This window comes from Crotalus tigris, unplaced genomic scaffold (genome assembly GCF_016545835.1).
Source record: "Crotalus tigris isolate CLP2741 ecotype Arizona unplaced genomic scaffold, ASM1654583v1 scf7180000017952.28453644438:3035480, whole genome shotgun sequence".
Taxonomy (NCBI): Eukaryota; Metazoa; Chordata; class Lepidosauria; order Squamata; family Viperidae; genus Crotalus; species Crotalus tigris.
In genome coordinates, this window is record NW_024096741.1 from 1,013,118 (window position 1) to 1,034,749 (window position 21,632).

Sequence of the window (21,632 nt, forward strand, 5' to 3'; positions counted from 1 at the left end):
TTTCTTCTGTGTTTACTTTTAATGGTGGCAAGAAAGAAGCTAACAGTAACAACTCCTAGTAACTACCAGTAGACACTATGGAAGAACTCAAGATAGAGTGTTGCGAATTAATGGCACTTCTGCTTTAGGAGGGAAGGAAAAATCTCAGGAGGTGGGAAACATAACAGAACTATATTGAGTAGGGGGGGGGGTTCTGTAGCCTCAGTTAATCAATTTAATTTTGAAATTAATAGTCTCAGCATGAGAAGAGCGCTGAAAGTGACAGGCATCATAAGAACCCAAAAGGGCAGTGCCAAATACCACAAAACAATGCTGATTTTCTTTAAAGCAACATTTTAAAGAGTTAAAACAAAACACTTTTTGTGAAATAACAGCATAGAAATTTACTGTATACTTCCCTTTGACTCCAAATTTCCTTTAAAGTTTACTGTTTCTTGATATAATCATATTCTTGTGCGATAGAAAAGGGACTGCAAATAAGAAATAAATCTAAAAGATTAGCAAAACAACCCAGAATGATAGTGTCACAGTGATAAACATTTTTCAGGTCTTTTATATAATTATTCTTCTCCCTTCAGAATATTTCCAGGTTCCAGGCATATATCTTCTGGACAGACATAAGTTGACTCGGGTATGTATGGCAACTTTTTGCAAATTGATGTTCTCCAGATAGATTAGGTGGAGCTCCTGTTACTCATGCTGCTTCCAGTGTTGTAAACTTTCATAAAACACATTTGGGGGAAAAACTAGATTTTCATGATATACTATATATTCTATTCATGTCTTTGGGAAAAGGACAGCTCCTTCAAGGAAAGCCAAGAACACTATTGAGCTGTTATGACATTTATTTTTACAAGATGTCAAGTGTAGATCAGTGTAGAAAATTAAATCCTCTGTATATTTAGATGTTTTGGACATTTTTTCCACCTTTGTTAGAAAAATCAAGATGTTTCGCATCAGGCAAGCAGGATGGACCTTCCTGTTTTACAACATTTCAAAAACCATAAGCAGGAATAAAATCGCTACTCATCTTTGTAATTGAAGGTTCACAGCAAAAAGATAGCTGAGTTTTATCATATCTTCATCTGTCCACATTGAACAAATAGGGTTTTTTGTCTGAAAAGAAATATAAATGTGATTAAAACCGTTTTCTTATACTCATCATTGATTGATGGAGGTCAATCTTTACTAATTCCTAGAGGAATAGAAATGATTTCTTCTCATAGTATCAAAACAAAAAAAGCTTTTCATGGTAAATAAGGTTGAGAAGAGGAGAGGAGAGAATAAGAATTGCTGTTCGTTTCTTTGTTTATTTATGAGAATTATAGATTGCCCCAATTTGTTTCAATTCTGATCAACTTACAAAATACAATAAGAAAAACACAGTAGGAACACAGACTATATCATCAAAAAAGAAATTCTAAGGAAAAAAAATCATAATCACACATCCAGACCAGAACTTCACATTAGGGTTCCATCATCCACTCTGACCCAGGGTTCAGGAATAGTCAAGTGGTAAGGCCTTGTTTAAATAAGGACAATTTTTTTAATATAGATGAAAAATTATATGTTTTTCTCCTAAACCTCCTTCAGCAAATTGTTGTTAGGGGTGCAGTATGCTTGCATTTCTATCTAATCATTCTTCCATAATAACATTCCACTGTTTTGAGGAACTGGTTTTTCAAATTATTTTTCAGGATTGCAAAAGTTGCTTTCTCTTTTTCTTAAAAATGCATGTAGTCAATATGATCCTGTAAAACTTTTACATGATCTTGTAAAAGTTTTATCAGAAATGAATGCTCCTTGTTAAAATCTTTATTTATTATTGCATTGAGAGTTGCTATTTTCCTGTACTAAAATGTGCCTCCCCCCCCCCTTTTCAGCTTCAGAGATGGAAGAACTTACCTAAGAAGGACCTAACTTACGATAGCAGTCAACTTTAATTCTCTTAAGGACTCTGGCTTTGCTGCTACTTCCTTATCAGGATGGCTGAAAAGGCTCCAGATATGAACAAAAAGTCATCCAGGTCTACACAGTCTCTTCCACCAGAACCAGTGGACATAATCAGAAGCAAAGCATGTTCTAGGAGAGTGAAAATCAATGTAGGTGGACTTAATCATGAAGTTCTATGGAGGACTTTAGATAGACTTCCACGGACACGTTTAGGAAAGCTCAGAGACTGCAATACCAATGACTCTTTACTAGAAGTATGTGATGACTATAATCTTAATGAGAATGAATATTTCTTTGATAGACACCCAGGTGCTTTCACCTCTATCCTGAATTTCTACAGGACAGGAAAATTACATATGATGGAGGAAATGTGTGCCCTCTCTTTTGGCCAAGAATTAGATTATTGGGGGATTGATGAAATATATTTAGAATCCTGTTGCCAAGCAAGGTATCATCAGAAGAAAGAGCAAATGAATGAAGAATTAAGGAGAGAGGCAGAGACAATGAGAGAAAGAGAAGGTGAAGAATTTGATAATGCTTGCTGCCCAGACAAAAGGAAAAAACTCTGGGACTTGTTGGAAAAACCCAATTCATCAGTGGCTGCAAAGGTAGGAACAGATACTTGAAAATTTGTTTAAGTTGCATATTTATATCAATTACAAGCCCTCAGTATGATCCATCGAATATATTATAATAAGGATTACAGAGAATATATTTATATCCCCTGAATAGGTGTTTGTTAATTTGAGGTGGGGAAAATATGTATTTTATTTCAAGACATTATGTGGGGAGTCTGTGCTGTCAATCAGGCTTTTGAAGTTTGTCACAACAGATATTTTTTTCTATATAGTTTTCATATATATTTTTGGTATATATGAGGCAATTTAGAATTTCTGGGATTTTTCCTTCAGTATAGTAGGAGCAATTATGATCAGCAACGTAATAAGTCAGAATGTTCATGACATGAAAGGGGTCTTGATGCATCATTAAATCAGAAATATTTACTTTTCTAATGTACAATTTTATTCCTAAGTACATTCTTTTTGAACGCAACAAAACTTTCAAGATAATTTAATTAGCATTTGGTTTTCATGAATCCTTATACAAAGTATTGAATAACTGCTTAGTATCATGATAATCCAGAATTGCTAAGCATCCCACTTATTGTTAGTATTGAAGACTAATATTGATAAAGGTTGTCAGATTGCTCTTATTTGCAAGAACAATTAAATTGACTAGAAAATGGAAATGAAAGCAATAGCTTGCTATTGAATCAAAATGTTAACCCTGGAGACTGATTTCCCTAGTAAACCAAGGAACTGGAAATTAATTTCACCATTCCAGTATAGAGTCTGGTTTGCTTGGGAAAGGACTATCAGGATTCCAGTTTGGAATATTATGAAAAGCTTTTGCTTTCTCATTGGTTTCTGTTTAGTTTTAGTCTTTCCGTGAGCGGGAAGAGTTAAGTTGGGGTTGATAGGGCTTTTTATACAAATATGTCCTCAGCAGTGATGAGCAACATTTTTAGCATTCTGGTTTATTGTTACTTCAGATATTATTAAATATTACATATATAACATTATATTTCATTATATCTTATTACTGGTAATACAAAATACCTCCCCGCTTAGATCAATTGTTCATGATACACTGGCTGTATTTGTTATAGCTTTGTGACTTTGATTAATACAGTATTTCTTTTGATTGAACTCTATAGAGACGGAATTGGTGAGGATAGGCTGTTGAATCTGAGAAACCTTTTTAAGAATACATATGCATTCTGCACATTTTTCTACACCTTTTTCTACCACATGCTTAAGCTGATGTTAAAGGATCTGTTCCAAACTGACGAGCTAGTAGATCCTTTACATTTATTTAGTCTGTGGGAAAGATATAAATACATTATTGTCGTTTTGTGTGAAAATGAATAGTGTTGAAATCTTTTTAAACAGGGAAGGCTTGGATATTTTATCCTATCTGAAATGCAACAAAATGTGCTTTTTTTTTGTAAATAGAAAGAAACATATGTCCATTATAGTTGTATGCATTTCAAATAAAGGGTAATGTCATAGGTTGTCCTGAGAAAATGTAAAGAAGTCTTCTTTAGCTGCTAAACAAATAGAAAGGAACTAAACTACAGCATCCAATCCTCTGGATAGCGGGATTCTTTTTGTGTCTTTTAATTGTATTGTACCTACCCATCCATGCACAAATTTAAGATATACTGGCTTAATTTCCAATGAGGATTTTTGTAAAACCATTTATAAAACTTTCATTTTGATCTGAGGGCTCTGACAAGCATGTAGGAGTTTATCAGTGGATGGAGAATCAAGAAATTTCAAGGGTATCTGCAAGATGTGGTCAAAAAAAGTCAAAATGGTGGCTACAGTTGTAGGATTGAAGCTCTATCTGTTTCTTATGTGTGATGCATGTACAACACACACACAAACATGCCTCATTTCTATCACACTATTGTAGCCACTGTCTTGAATATTTTGACACAACCTGCAGGAATGACAAATGTAATCCTCTTCTAGGTCAAAGGTCACTCTGTTAATAGAATGGTATATCTTTAGTCATTCATAGATTAAATATTGATTAGCTGAAATTTTATTGTGAGGAAAATTTGGAGATGTATGGCTAGCCTAGCAGGCTACCCTAGATTCTTAGGCCCACTCAGAACTAGATTACCATTCTAAAGAGAATAACAAAGGTAGGATATGTCTGTATGTACATAGGTATGTACGTACATACGTACGTACGTATATATGTAGAGCACCAAGGTAGAAACCAGGAGACCCGGGAGTTCTAGTTCTTTCTTAGGCACAAAGCCAATTGGATAATATTGGGCCAGTTACTCTCTCCCAGCCCTAGGAGGGAAGCAGTGGCAAACCACTTCTGAAAATCGTATCAAGAAAACCTCAGGGACTTGTCCAGGCAGTCACCAGGAGTCAAAAAATGGCTTGAAGGTGCACACAGACAGGGCCACAGATTCCTAACTGGTTCTTCCCTCTTCTGCCACTTAGGATCAATTCAACTTGCTGTGAATTTTTTTCTTCAAGAGCACTTTAAATAGTTCACATGTGTGTTTGGGATGCATCACATAGGTTTGGCAGTGAATGGAGGTTACATGTGTATTGAGGGGTACCTTTTTGTACCACAGAGGTAATGTCTATAAGGTCAAAGCTGAGTGTCTTGTCTTTCTGGTACAGTAATTCCATGCATCAGATTAGCAGTTTATGGTCTGCCAGCTTTTATCTTTGTTGTATATGATTCTACCGACATTTGTTCTGACTGTTCAAACAGAACTGGAAGTGCTGCCACTGCTTAATAGAATCCCTCCTATAATTTGTTATTAATTAGCTATGCACTCAAGGTCCCAGAGACTAATCTGTGGGAGATGGGCCATGTCATTGAGCTGACGCATGAAATCTCTACAGAACAAGGCAAAATCAAAATTCTCTGCAACATGGCACCTCAGTGATCCAAAATCCGTTGATGTCAGGTTTGCAACATACTGCTAGTTTGCTTTTATTGCATAAGGAAAGGAGGGCTTTTGCATGAAACCAGCCTTGTCTGGGAAATGAAGTGGCATTATTTTTACATCATCTAATTAATACTACTGTTCTTACTCTAGTTTGAAAGAATGCAAGGGCTTTGTCACTTAGGAGGTACTGTATATCCACATTTCAAGCCTGTGTCAATTTTATTGGTTTTAGCTTCCTTTAAAAAAATCCTTGGAAAGATGCTACACACAGGGTGTTGAGGGAAATACTGTTTCTTCAGAGAGTTGTCATTTCCAGGGTTTCCTATGTAAAAGGAATGATTAATATACCAATTTAATGTTTCAGTTTGAACAAATGGTTTGAAAGAAATAGCAAGATGCTGACTAATAGATACAATTATAACGCATCAGAAACCTTAATGCCTATTAGCCAATCTGTAGCTAAAGTGAAAAACACAGTGCAGTCTTTAAGACTTGGCATGAATATATTCATCTGCATTTCAGAGTAAGCAGGGAAGTGATTTATTATTGATTTATTATTCTATAGCTCTGATTAATGATTTATTATTTTAGACCTGTGTGTTCATTGTTCTAATATGTCCTCAGACTTAATAAATAAAAAGACACAGAACTGTAGTTGCTGATTTTAAATTTTACAATCACAGCAATGGCCCTAGCTTTCGATTTCTAAAATATAAAACAAAGTCCCCAATCAAATAATTTTCCAACCTTTGCCCTCTTGTGCTACACAACATTTAATGAAATATTCAGAAATTGTTTGGAAACTTCTTCCCCTTCAAAGTACTATTGGATCATTCATTCTTCTGAAGCATAGAGCCTATATTTAGTAGCAATTATTATAATTCTGAATATAAGTATGAACTTATTTTATCAGACCTTGTATTCCACGATGATTTGTACTATATCTCTGAATTGTGATCATGTTTGGAAAGAGTTATAAAATATTCCAGATTATAACACTGCCTTAGTATTTTCATTGTATTTATTATTAGATTTATATCCTGACTTTATTTTGTACATCTCAAGGGAAGCGCACTGAGCAGGAGTGACTGCCCAAAGTCACCCAGCCAGTTTTCATGCCTAAAGCAGGATGAAAATTATGATCTCCTAGATTCTAATCCAGTGCCATAACCACTACACTAAACTGGTTTTCGGTTGTAGCTCACATGGTCTAAAAAGCTATAGGTGAAGTCAGAAGAGATCTCCTAGCTGACCTTATAAGATTGAATTTGCTTTCAAGATGATGGAATCTAATGCTGAGGTTTAAGCTTTTAGTGATGGCATTGCCATCCTAATAAGATATCCAGTGAAGGAAATTGATGCATGCTAGGACTTGATGACATATAATCAATACATCAAAACGAATTGTAAAACCTAATGCTAGATGATAATTCCCAGTATGTCTCACCATTGGCCATGTGCTGCTACGATCAGGGTCAGCTGGAAGGCCACCACTTCATCATTTCCAGATGATCAAATGGTCCCAAAATGATACAGTGAAACCTCATTTTATCAGACCTTGATACAAAAACCTCACATGTACTGTCCAAATGTTCACTATGATTTATGTTATTTGCATTTTCATTTCTCAAATGAAGCAAATTGTTATTTGTATCATTTTCCATTATTTGTAAATGGGATGCCCTATTCTCCAATTTAACAGCTTCCTTAATAAGAGGCACACTCTGCTTCCCAATGAATACAGGAAAATCAGAATTCACTATATATTAATATTGCACACATCTCTCATATTTTTGGATTGTTTGCTATTGACAAAATTAGTTTTAACATTTAATCCCTATTGTAAAGAAATTACCACTGTTGAAGCAAGTGGTGAGCATGCACTCTTACTTACGTTATCTGTTTTTTCAAAAGGGGATGGATAAATCATGCATTCCTAGATGAACTTTCTTTTTTATTGTGACTTCTAAATATAAATTCTAGCTTAATCCAAGATCAAGTAAAGCCTTGCTAATGGATTTGTCAGGTATCCAGGTGATCCCTGCTAAGACAAAGTGCAGAACAAAAACGTAAGGATGAAGCATATGGAAATGAATAGTAGAACTGCCTGGTAGCAATCAGATCCTTAAATATATACTGATTTTTTTTCTTTTGGGTCTGCATATGCATATTTGTATTTCCCTCCCAAATGCTTTCATACAGAAAGAATTTGGAACTAGGGAAAGTTTATTATCGGGATAATAGAGAAAATAGGAAAGATGAAAGATATGTCCTGAGGAATCTTTTCTTTTGGCCTTTTTTCTTGAGAGCAACACCTTCACTGGATTCCTGATAAAAACATTCACAAGCTCATGGTCTATCAAGTTTTATACTTGTCTCAGCTGTGAGCCTCAGCTCTCCAGACATTTTACATGGTCAGGATTAGCTTGCCTAGCAGAAAGCTCTGAGATTTGATCCAGCTCAATTAAATCCTTTATTGCAGATTAAGTCACATACTCACCTAGGATTTGTCCACACATACACAAAAATCAAACTCCTTGTATAGGTTTATTTCCCAGAGTTTAACTTCTGCCTTTTTCGTCTTGCCTTTCCAAATCAACAAATGTGTGCTTTATGGCTTTGAAAGATACTAATCCATCTCTAGCTTCTGAAGTCTTGGAACCACTGGTTTATGCCTGGCCAATTGCATTCCTTACATCCTAATATGTATATTGTAGTATACTACTCATTGAATGTTCCCACAATCAAAATCATCTCTTCTGTAGAAAAACATCTATTCCCTCAATTATTACATTTATTCTTAATAATTAAAGTGCAATAATAAATGTATTCCTCAATATTGGAAATTACACAGAAGTTTCATGTGAGGTCCACAGATTATATATTAAGAATGCAACAGAATGCCAGTTGATAATTGATTTTGTTTTAAAAGCCGTTGTATCTATGGTCTGGTAAGTCAATTATTAAAATATTACTTACCATCCATGGTTTCTAAGTGAGGTATTGTGTAACTAATGATTCAGCATTATTTTTAGCTGGCACAACTATGAAAAAATAAAACCAGTATTTGAGCTATCTTATCTTAGCAACGTTTTAATGTCTTGGTAAATTATGTATAAGGGTTCTTTTTAAGTCATAGTTGGGATTATTTGCTAACATAATAGGGCATTAATACTGTTTTGCTGCATGTTCTGGGGCGGAGAGAGACAAGTAATTGCTAAAAGTAGCTTTAAGTGTAGATAGTTCTTCATAACTCAGTTACTGTAATACCTGGGACTCTGAGCTATAACAATCTATTTTTGACCTCCAACAACAAAAGCAATGACTATGCTGTTCATCAGATTTGCCAGAAGAAAAGGATATTTTCTGACATAAACTAGGATTAAACAGGATGCATTGGTTTTGCAGCTTTGGATAATGACTTATGTTTTAAATTCTGTGGTAAATTTCATTACTTAGATTTCCCAAACCTAAAATCCAGGATATTTGTTTTATATCATGAGCTGAATATTAACATAAGTTTCTCACTTAAAACTGAAAGATCTAATGGCTCCACCACAAAACATTCTAGACTGTATTTATTACTTTTTGCTGCTTTAATGAACGACCCTAAAACCAAGATGTGTCAAGTAGCTTGGCATATTATAATGGTTCTTTAAGTCATGTGACATTTACAGAAAATAGACAAGCATATTTGATGCTGCCTTTCACAGAAGGACATTGTTGTCTTACACATTAATTTAAGTAATTAGCTACTCATTGGTTGGAACAGTGAGGTAAGGTTACAATGCAGTTAATGGAGTTTTTAAAAATAATGTTCTAGGAACTTCCGAAGTACATAGCAAATTCACAAGATGTTCCTGGGTGCTGTCTTTTACCTGATGATTGCTGGCTTGTCTGCATGATATAATATATTAGCACACTTAGGCTGACAAATCTCCAAAAACGAGATGGTCAAAGAAGTTTGCATGTGTGTGTTTTTTAACCAGCAAATGCATGCTTTGTGAAAACTGCCTCCTGTTCCACAGGAATATTTTGACATGGGGTGGAAACTTTACAATTCTGCAAGCCTTACTGCTATGATATATTAAAGTCTGACTACATCAGAATGTCACAGTTGGGAAAAAAAGAGGATATCTTATCAGAAATGTCTGATCCAATTCTTAAATAGAGACCATCTCTCTCATAAACTCAGTTGGATTGAATGAAAGTCATAGAGGGTTAACTGAATCCATTGAATTAATTATACCAAATATACATTCATCTATGCCTCTAAACATAAATTGCTGGATTTGTGAGTACATTGTATTCCCTATAAGATTGAATATCCTACATATATCAGATATATTGGATAGGCAGACTTTACTCAGACATGGTGAATGAATATTCAGTTCTTGAGTAGGGTGATGTTTTGATGGTGACAACCAATGTCTTGAAATCTACCTGGAAGCCAACTGTCAGATTATATCACACCTGTAGTAGTGATGTTATGTAGCAAACCTCAGTGCATCTATAAAATATCCAGCCCATTGTATGTTGCGTCAGCTGAAGCTTCCTGGTGGTTTTCAAGGGCAATCTCACCTGGAGCACCTTGCAGTAATCCAGCTGGAAAATGATGAGGCCTCCTGATCCCAGGCTGCAATTGGCCCATATATAATTGTATAAACCTTCCCGGCCACAGCCTTTACTTTATGTATTTTATTTTCACCGGTATCACTCCTTAAAGTTGTATGAATATAGAACTCAGAGTAATACTTTCTTTCCCTAGATGAGGTGCTTACTGGTTCCAAAGAAGTCTCCATCTCTAAATAAATGCTTACATATATGGTGATGACTGCTCATTTCCAGAGATTGTTGCAATCAAAGAGCAGAAGACAAGATGATGAACCTTTTGTCTGGTATTTGCTATTTAACCTTGTTTTTCTAAACAGCAAGCAATGGGAAACTAAATTGTAAGACATAAGATTGATCTGCTTAAGATCAAAAAATCACATAACTCACAGGAAATATGTTTCTATTTTCTACCTGTTTATTGAAAGCTAGTCAACTTTATTTGCCATAAAATGGTGAGGCTAAGCAGAGTATGATAGATGTTATAAGCAGGCAAATTATATTTATTCACTAGCATTTGTCAAAAATAGCGCTTCACTAAACAAGTGTACCCTTCTCTGAAAAACTCAGTGGGTGACATTCTCTGTCAACCAAACCTGATTCACATGGTGATTGTTGTGGAGAAAGTAAGAGCAGTAATGTCTCCTTGAGAGGGAGGGCAGGAGGAAGTCATCTTTTGGCTTCACTTGCCCACTAGGTTGGATCATCCAAATGTTTATGTTCTTCCCTGTGTGATGAAAACCAATTACTGCAATAGCCTAACAATAGCAAAGACCTTTCCCACTTCCAGAAGTGACTATGTCCCCCAGATTTCAGATTTCACTTAGCTTACATTGAGTGCCAATTGACGCAACCACAAAGGTTTGATTGTACTTAAAATAGCAGGGGGTAGGACATGCTAGATTTATCCCAAGGACAGCCAAGTAACAATAATACAGTTCCGGATATCAGCAGTATAATCTAGGATGCACTTTTGGAAAAGAGCTGGCATTCTTTGCATTGCCCTGCTCATTTTAATTTATCTTTGGCTGATGTAAAACTATGCAAGCCAGAATTTTCCATTGTGTGACATATATGAAAATCAAGGTCTGAAAAAATATTCATATTGCAGGAATTTTTTAAAAGTTTACATTTCTTTTTCTTTTCTTTTCTTTTAAAAAAAGTACATTCAGTCCTGTTCCTTCTACTCTCCTTTTTCCTCTTGGGAATGGTTTCAGATTTCAGCTTGTTCTATTATGGAAGAACCTGGTCTATGTTTTTCTTGATAGTTTTGTTCCAGAGTATTATAATCGTATTGTTAAATTTGCCGATGAATCAGTTTTAGTGCAATGTAAATTCTTCTGAAGAAAATTATTGCAATTTATTGAATATGATGGCTTAGGGTTAAAATGAAGAGAGTAAACTGCAAATGATTTTTCAATTAGATTAGTTCCAATCTATTCTTTCCTAGTGTGATTCTCTCCATGTGTTAAATTTAGGGAAGTTGAACTTTTTCCCATTTGGAAAGCTCTTATTCCAAAGTATTGTAACACAGAAAAACTTACTTTAAATACATTGACTCATCTTATTTTTTGGAAGGGTTGCATAGCTATTGATGCTTTAGACAAATCTGATCTTCCAGTCCTAGTCTTAATCTTGCCAAAAGCTGTACAGCATAAAAATGGTTCTTTAAATGATCATTGACTATGTTATTTTACTGGTTTCAATTTTTCAGTTCCACCTCCCCATTCATATCTGCATATATGTCTTAAGTGGTTAATAAAAATCAGTTGAACAATCATTTGTGTCCCATTACATTTATTGGAATAACAGTGGGCTGACAAGTTATCTTAACCATGTACAGTAGTTCTCTTTGGCAAAGGCATTTACACAGACAAAGAAGAGCTCTTGACTTGGGATGTTTGTGTTCTTGCTATGAAAACAGAGAGATTGTGGAAGCTGAATGGAAACCAAAGTTCAACATTTATGGAAGGCATTGCTTGCATATAAATGGCTTAGCCCTAGGTTCAATGATAATTCCTGGACATATTCCATTATGTCCAATCAGTTACTCATTTATTTTGTTCTTTAATCAACAGTAAAAAAACATAAAACAACAAAATCTGAATGGCCAATACTTGCAAGATAAATATAGAATTATAAAGTACTAATATGAAGCACACAACTATAAAATTACTGCTAAATCCAAAACCTATAAAAATCTAAATGCTGCAATACAACTTAGAAAAAAATACGTAACATTAAAAAATCTAGGACACAAAAACTAAAAAATGGGGAAGAACAAAATACAGGATATGACCATTCTGATTGGTGCCTCTTTTTCAGTCAAATCCTGCCAAATGTTGTATGCTGCTAGATAGAGCATTAAAAGTTATGAAGAGTCTTTATCAGAAAGGAATGAATATAGAACAAAGAATGTAGTGGGGAAATAAGAATAGTCTGAATATAACTGTAACACAGGCAGTAATGAGGGATGTGTTCAATAATTTAAATCTGTCTACCGTCACAAAGACATTGGCATTTTTCTTGTATCTTTCATCTAGTAGAGGTGAAGAAAGAGCATTTCAGGAAATTTCATGGTAAATGTCCTTCTATGATTAGAGACTTCTAGTTGTATAAGATGTGCTGTAAATAAACTACTAAGTATCTTTCACTTTCATTAAAGATTTGGTATTCTGCCTAGGTCAGATTTATGCTCCATGTTCCTTATATATCTTTTAAAAAGAGTTGTTATTTCTTCCAACTTAAAGAAAGATAATGGAGTAGAACATTATAAAGTTAATATGTTAGATCTCATTTTCTTCCAAGTGGATTGATATTTATAAACCAGCATTAAGGGGCTAAAACTGTTATAAATAGCAATAGTCTTTATCAAAAATTGTATATAGTAGCTATATTCTAGCCTACACAGTGTCTGCTTCCATCCATAAACCAGAGTTGATACAAACTGCAACATCTGAAAAACTACTTAAAAAAATTAGATTGTTCCAACAGGACAAAAATTGAACAAGAGTACCAACTTGGTTCCACAGGGAAGTTGTGGCACTGATTTAATTTCAAAGAGTGTTCCTTTTGTTCAGGACATGGCAACAATAATCCTTTCAGTGCTTTGAGTTTTAACAAGTAATTTCTACTGGCCTTCCTATTATGATCTTTGGGCTAAGATCAAATACATAATGCTACATATTTTAGAATATATAAAAAAATATAAAACTGCTTTCTTCTGTCTTCATTAGTGTCTGTATGAATAAAATGCATACTATCATATATTTTTGTTAAAGTATATGCCAAAGCTTTATTGTAAAAATAGAAATGTCAATGAAAGCCATACAACAAGAGAGCTATTTAATTCAGTACTGTTTAATTAATTGCATATTGATGAATTAAAAATTCCTATTCTAATAATTGTTGCTGATATTATTGGCAATTTTAGAAAATGTAAGCTTCCTTAAATATCCTTTTCCATTTTCTGACTAAATATACAACCTGATCTCTTAGGTAGGAGATGAGGAAAGGAGGAGGAAGAAAAGAGAATCCTGCTTAGATGAATTAACATTTCTTTCTTAAGGCTTTTGTTTGTATTTCAATGTGAACATTTATTTGCTTGATGGGGCATGAAATTGAAAACAGTAAATTGTTAAATTGGTCTAGTAAAGACGCCATTGGTAGGATATATTTCTGATTCTGTATAAGATTTTTCTTCCAGCAGTATTAAACTACAGATAGGATGGTCCTAAACATTAATTAATTGTAATCCATGCATCACAAGTATTTTAATTCCTTTGCATCAACCTTACCAAGTCATTAGAAGACTGAAAAATATAGTTGTATTAAGCATTTTATAGGAAAATATTTTTTTCTGCATGTCCCCATGCCTTTTCTTTTTTCTCCAAGAAAAGAATTCTGCCAAGGAAAACCGGCCATCCAAAATGTCTGCGATAGGATAGCTAAGAAAAATATCACCTTTGCTACGATTTCCAATAAATAGGCAAGAATCATAAATTACTCTTCAAAAGGATAACATCATGATATAGTATTAGATGCGCCTTGAACTAGTAATAAATTGATGCAAAAAAAATGATGTGGAAATATCTTTTGAATGTGTTACTGTTTCTGACTACAGCAGAGTCTACTGCCCATAAGAAATTTATTATCTTCTCCCTATCTCTAAGTCTGAAAAACTATTCTTCTAGTTATGTACATTAACTGTTGGGATAAGAAGTTTATGAAGATAGTTTCAGAACAGTATTTAATTGTAAAAACACTGAGGTCAGTAATGAATTGCCTTTCAGAATTACATCACCCATCAAATTGTATTTGTTATTTGTTTTATTTATTTATTTTATTTATTTATGAGACTTATATACCGCTTTAAGTGCAAGCACTCTCTAAGCGGTGTACACCAGTAAGCAATGTATATATATATATTTACATTGCCCCCAACAATCTGGGTCCTCATTTTACCTACCCCGGAAGGATGGAAGGCTGAGTCAACCTTGAGCCGGTGAGATTTGAACCGCTGACCTGCTGAACACAGTCAGCTAAAGTGGCCTGCAGTACTGCACTCTAACTGCTGCACCACCTCAGCTCATTTTCCTTCCTTCCTTCTTTCCTTCCTTCCTTCCTTCCTTCCTTCCTTCCTTCCTTCCTTCCTTCCTTCCTTCCTTCCCGCCTGAATTTATAAAGTAAGCAGGCACTGAAATTTTCAAAATTAAATCAAACTGAAGGGGAAAATACATCGAAATAAATTCTACTGAAAAGTGCATATTCACTTTTAAAATGTCAATTACCATTAAAGTCCATACTTTTTTTCCAGACAGACATGCAGATGGATGGATGGATGGATGGATAGATAGATAGATAGATAGATAGATAGATAGATAGATAGATAGATAGATAGATAGATAGATAGATAGATAGATAGATCCCTTCAGTGTAAATGGTGTTATCCATCAGATCTAGGAGTGCCTTCAGTGACAGGATTTTGCTGTTTAACAGAAACATCAGTGTTCCTATACTGTGTAAAATACTTTTTGGGAATCCCTGCACCAATCTGTCTGAATGCACTAATTTGCATAGTAATACTTTCTTATTCAGAGCTACTTGGTGATTACAGAAGAAAAGAAAGGATTAGAAGAGAGGGTGTGTTTTCTATTGAAATGCAAATAATACACACAACTTACTGCAAAGAACTTGATGACTTGACTATATTGGGAAAGTACAATTGTAGGGGTTTCCTTTCATTATATAGTCTCTAGCTCTCCTGTGCCTGCTACAATTTCCTCTGCTTTACATTGTGGGTTATCTAGTGAAAAAAAAAATAATAGAGGGAAACAGCTTTAGGGATTTCAGCTTGTGTGTATTCAAGAAGAGGAGGAGATTTGAAAAGTACCCGAGCACAAAACTCACATCAGTAGTGGCTTTGCATGCTGCTATAAGTATAGCCTACTAGAGTTTTGTTTTGCTTTTATAAAGTGGCCAAGAAAAAGAAAGTATTTATATATTAACTACATATAAAAAGGCACTCTATCAAAGGTTGGATATACAGGCTTGCAGAAGATTTTATTCAGAAATTTAAAAAGGCAAAAGCAAAGAAGAGACTAAAATCCATATTTTGTTTAATTTGAAATGAATCACTGGTAGAGGATGGAAAGATCCAGGACTTTCAGGATTCAGGATGAAAAATATTCAGTAATTTATTAATGATTTAGTCTTTGATGGGAATAAAGTAGATAATGGTTATTTATAATTAATTTATCTCTTTTCCTGCTGTCATTATTTTTCAGGAAAAGGGAACGATTAATCACTTCTATTCTTTGAAACTTCTAGCTAAATGATGCTCTTGTACTGCGTTGATCCCCAGTTTCAATAAAGATGTAACCTCTGCTGAAATTATAATCCAGATTTATCTTTTTTAAAAGTACATTTTTTTCATGGAGGAGTTAGATCTGTCACATATCTTGAAGCCAAGAAATAAAAATGTCTTTAAAACATTAATTTTATTTATTTGTCAAATTTATATGCTGTTCGTCTTGAGGTGCAAGGTGACACTGAACAGCTTACAGCATAATAAAACATATGGAACTAAAACAATTATAAAATATAAAAACATTTAAAATGATGATGATGATGATGATGATGATGATGATGATGATGATGATGATGATTAAAATTACAGGAGATTAAAATAAACTAAAGCCCCATAGATTTAGAGCGGAGAGGTAGTGGTAGCTTCTTTGTTTACTAACGAGTCATCTCCAGCCAAAGCTTCTTCTTCGGGGGCCCCATGCCAAATGGCATAGCCAAGTTTTAAGAGATTTCCTGGGGAGCCAGAAGGGTGGGGGCAGATCTCGCCTCCTGTGGCAATCTGTCCCAAATTTAAAGTGACAATTCTGCAATCAATAAAATCTGTTAACCTACATGGTCTAACTGGAAGAAAATACCATCGATGTGCACCTTAGAGACAATGACTGGCTTAAGATCTGGAAGTGGTTCCCTTAAATAGCTTGCCCCTAGATGGTAAGTTATCTCCCACTTTTGGTTTTTAAGAAGTTGGATAAAATGCTCCTGTCTCAGAGGGCATTTAGTGAGGAAGAAATTAGCTTCAAACAGAAGAGGTACAGTTTTAATGTGATCAAAACGTATGGATGCTTTAGTTTTGTGCAACCTAAGTTGCCTAGAATTGCTTGGGTAGGCAGAATATAAATAGTGCTAAAAAAAGAATAGAAAAAAAAATGGATTTATGATATTCTAAGTAATTCCCCCACACATTGTTTTCAGAAGATTTTTGATTAGCTTCTTTAATCAATTAATGCTTTAAAAAAATTAGAAACTGTATGAAATTTTAAACAGGAAGAAAATTGACATGTTGTACCTCTGATGTCCTTTTTTCAAAAAATGGCAAGCTCTAAAAAGTATTTAAAAATTATTTTAAGATATTCATTCCCAAAGCTATGCCATTCCAATTAAATTCATATATGTCTTGGTTGTTCCTAAATTTGTCAATTTTGCTAGATTTTTTTTAAAAGGGGGGGGAAGCTGTATGGTTTATGATGAAACTTTTTGGATTAAGAAAGAAATATTTTTATATTGCTAATAGGTTTTGCTCAAAAAAGCCGAATGATTCAAGTGCTTTTAATGCAGCTTTTTATTGGTTATGACTAGTTAGATATTGGTAGAGGATAGGAAGACCTGGAGGAACATTGCCCATGGGTCGCGATGGGTCGGACATGACTTCGCAACTAACAACAACAACAGGTTAGATATTGTATGATTTGTAAAGGAAAAATAACTTCAAAAATACATTATTTGAAATTGTTATATATTCATTATTGTTATTTTATTTTACCCCCTTATTATTTTTATAAATAAATCAAGGCAGTTAACTTCCTTCCTCCTTTCCTTCCTCCTGCTATTTTCCCATAACAGCATGTGAAGTTAGTTGGGTTGGGTGAGAATGACTGTTCGAAAGTCACTGGCTTATATGCAACCAGTACTATACAACCATCTTAAGTACCGTATTTTCTGGCGTATAAGGCGACCTGGCGTATAAGACGACCCCTGACTTTGATGCCGATTTCCATGCCTAGAAAGTCATCTTATCTGCCGGAAACTACCGTAATTTCCAGCATAAAAGACGACTCGGCGTTTAAGACAATCCCCGACTTCAGCGCCGATTTCCGAGCTTTAGAAATTCACCTTATACGCCAGAAAATACGTATATTTCTTTTAAATTTTTGATTAGTAAAACATTTCTAATTGATACATTGAAATCTTATGAAACAGGCCATCATTGTACAAGTCTACTTGTACTTATGTACTTATAAATGCTTCCATTTTTACAATTATTATGAATTTTCCTACTAGCTACTTTATGATTTTTAATACCTTGTCCAATTGCAATATTAATAATTGTAAGTAATTGATTAGGAAATAAGATAGATTATTGTAAATGATTAAGAGACTAGGAATTTATATTTTCTAATCACTGCTCATCTACTTGATTACAGAAAAAAGCCAGGAACAAAAACCAAATCTTGTCTATTACCAAAGCATAAGAGGAAATGTGATCAATTTTTTTACAAGAAACTTAGGTGCTTGGGGGGTCTTGATACAAATGAATAAGGTTTATTGACAGAAGCAGGTGCAGAAATGTAAGGAGTTGGAAGATGAGATTAAATCAAAAGAAAAAGCCTTAATTTCGAATCCTATAGATGAGAAGATTAAAGAATCTATAAAATTGCTTAAATCACAATTTAACATGTTGATGGCTGATCAAACTGCAACCAACTTATTGTACATGAAACATAATACATTTTGCAATGCTAATAAACCAGGGAGATGGTTGGCTTATCAATTGCGAAAGAAGCAGAGGCTGAGAACTATAGATAAAATAAATTATAATGGTAAATTGGTATATCAGAAGGAGTTGATTAAGAAATCTTTTTTAGATTATTATAAAAAATTATATATGGGTACGAAAGTACAGGCTTCAGATATAGCTAAATATTTACAAGATGCTCATTTCCCTAAATTAACAGAAGATCAGAAACAAGAAATTAATGGTTTGATTACCATCGAGGAAATTGAGATAGTAATTAAAGAATTAAAATTAGATAAAGCACCGGGTACTGATGGACTGACATCTATTTATTATAAAACCTTGGCAGAAGAGTTGATACAACCTTTAAGGGAACTTTTTAACAATATATTACAGGGTTCAGAGACCCCCTTGTCATGGGGCAGAGCTTTCATATCTTTGATCCCAAAAGAAGACCAAGATCTCACTTTACCAAACAATTATAGACCCATATCTCTCTTGAATGTAGATTATAAGATTTTTTCGAAAATTTTAGCTAACAGACTTATGAGGGTGTTGAATCAATTAATACATATGGATCAAACGGGTTTTATAACTGGAAGGTATATGAAGAATAATGTTAGACAAATTATTAATTTAATAGAATATTTGGATAAAAACAACCAAGTTTCTGCAGGATTGATATTTTTAGATACTGAAAAAGCTTTTGATCAGTTAAATTGGCAATTTATGTTAAGATTAATTGAGGAAATGAATTTTGGAGAAAAAATTTTACAAGCTCTTCGTGTTATTTATCAAAAACAAACGGCACAACTTATAGTCAATGGAGGTTTATCAGAGGTGTTTTCAATTGAGAAGGGGACTAGACAGGGTTGTCCACTGTCACCATTACAGTTTGTTTTAACTTTGGAAATTTTGCTGATTAAAATTCGGGAATCACAGAAAATAAAAGGAATAGAAGTCAATTAAATATATATATATAAATTAAGGGCTTTTTCAGATGATTTGGTTGTTACTTTATCCCAACCAATTTATTCTGTAATGGAGTTGTTACAATTGATACATCAGTATGGACAAGTTTCGGGTTTTAAAATTAATAATAATAAGACTAAAATATTGCCTAAAAACATGACCAATTTGGATAAGGAGACCCTAGTTAGGCTGACAGATTTTGAGGTTGTTAATAAGGTAAAATATCTGGGGGCTATTTTATCTGCTTCCAATGCAAAACTGTACAAAAATAATTATGAAAGGCTGTGGGTTAAAATACAAAAGGATTTGGAAAATTGGAAGAAGCTGCAATTATCCCTATTGGGAAGAATTGCAGCGATTAAAATGAATGTTTTGCCAAAGTTTCTTTTTTTATTTCAAATGATACCTATCTTAAAGAATGAGGCTAACTTAAATGAATGGCAGAAAGGTATCAATAAATTTATTTGGGCAGGGAAAAAAACCAAGAGTAAAACTTAAAATTATACAAGATATTCGTGAGAGAGGTGGACTCAAGGTACTGAACCTGAAATTGTATTATGATGCTCTGGTATTAACATTAATTAGTGATTGGGTTAACTTAACAAATGTAGATGTACTCCTCCTGGAGGGATGGGATTTACTTTTTGGATGGCATGCCTATTTAACTTTTAATAAAAAGGTTAATAGGGTTTTTAAGTCTCACATTTTAAGAATTTCTTTACTTCGGGTTTGGAAAAAATATTATAGAAGTGATTCTAGAATTCCATTATGGGCTATCTCATGGCATGCGATAGAAGGGATAAGGAGAGGAGTTAAGATGGATAGTATTTCTTATACACAATTACTTAGATGGGATGGCAAAAATTGGCAATTAAAATCTATGGAAGACTTAATACAAGAAAATATTATTTATTCATGGTTTCAATATAGACAATTATTGGAAGGTGGAAGATAGATTGCGATGTGGGTTTGCTCAGAGAGGATGAGAATTTGTTAAAACAAATAAAAGATCAAAGACGAACCCATATTAAAAGAATTTATGGGGTGTTAGTGCAATTGGATTCAGAAGCAGAACTAGTTAAAGATTGTATGGTTAAATGGGCACAAAACTTTGATGAATCGGTTCCATTAGATACTTGGGAGACTATTTGGGTAAGGAATGTTAAATTCACACAAGCCCAAAACTTACGGGAAAATTTTTATAAAATGTTTTATAGATGGCCCCTTGATCCACAAAAAATGTCTCGTATGTATCCAAACTTGCAGCCTAAATGTTGGAGATGTGGTTGCTTGGATGCTACTTATTATCATATTTGGTGGTCATGTAAAAATATAAAAGTTTTTTGGATTAAGATATGGTGGAATATTCAAAGAATTTTTAAAAGAAGGATAAAATTTATTCCACAATTGTTTTTGCTGGGTATTGTTTTTGTGACAGTAAAGAAACTATATTAATGTTAAATTTAATTACAGCGGCTAGGTTGTTAGTAGGGCAATGTTGGAAGAAGGAATCTTTGCCTACTTTGCAAGAATGGTTTCTTAAAGTTTCCTACTTAGCAGAAATGGCAAAGATTTTGGCTTTCTTGAAAGATCAATGCAAGAGAAGTACCTCTTGGTATGGAAAAGATGGATAAATTTTATACAATATAAATATGATATAAAAATATTATTTAGTTTTTGAATAATTTATATTTAAAGTTTAAGATTTTTTTTTCTTTTTTTCTCCTTTTTCTTGTTTCTTTTCTTTTTCTCTTTTTGTTTTCTAAACATGGGTGTTAAAGTATTTTATAATTTGTTTAATTATTGTAATCAAATTTGTATATGGTTTATTTGTGTTTAAAACTTTTTCTTTTAAATTTTAATTAAGCCTGTATTCAGCTCTGGGAAGGTTGGGGGAGGGCTGGGGTGGGTTGGGAGGGGCTGGGGAAGGGAATTTTTTTTATAAAATTTTTAAAAAAATTCAATAAAAAAAAGAAACTTAGGTGCTTCTAGTAAGTTTGTATTTGCCAGAAAACTCATTTGCAATAGACCTGCTCTTTTTCTGAATTCTCTATTAGCATTGATAAAACATTCATATAAATATCTGGCTGAAACTCAAAAGCAATCAGTTACAGAGTTAGGAAATTTTAGACTGGATTTAAATATTTGAATAAATAAGTCTGCTTTCTACTGATCTTTCAAATGTAGACTTTAGTGATTATGGTCCCAAAATTCTTTCCTTCTATTAAGAACAGTAATAGCAAAAGTGATTTAAAATATGAATACATATTTCATTTATACTACCTCTTT

At 33.7% G+C, this 21,632-nt stretch overlaps 1 protein-coding gene across 3 annotated transcripts in view; it reads left to right on the forward strand.

Moving 5' to 3' along the window:
- Window positions 1–21,632, forward strand: part of LOC120308853 (potassium voltage-gated channel subfamily B member 2-like) — a 94,734-nt gene that overhangs the window by 7,860 nt on the left and 65,242 nt on the right. For 2 of the 3 annotated variants that reach the window (XM_039345442.1, XM_039345440.1), the window contains exons 2-3: window positions 579–631; window positions 1,884–2,561. In XM_039345442.1, coding sequence (XP_039201376.1) covers window positions 1,986–2,561 — 576 coding nt within the window. In that variant the 5' untranslated portion in view covers window positions 579–631; window positions 1,884–1,985. The remainder of the gene's footprint in view (window positions 1–578; window positions 632–1,883; window positions 2,562–21,632) is intronic. The other variant, XM_039345441.1, reaches the window with a different exon arrangement.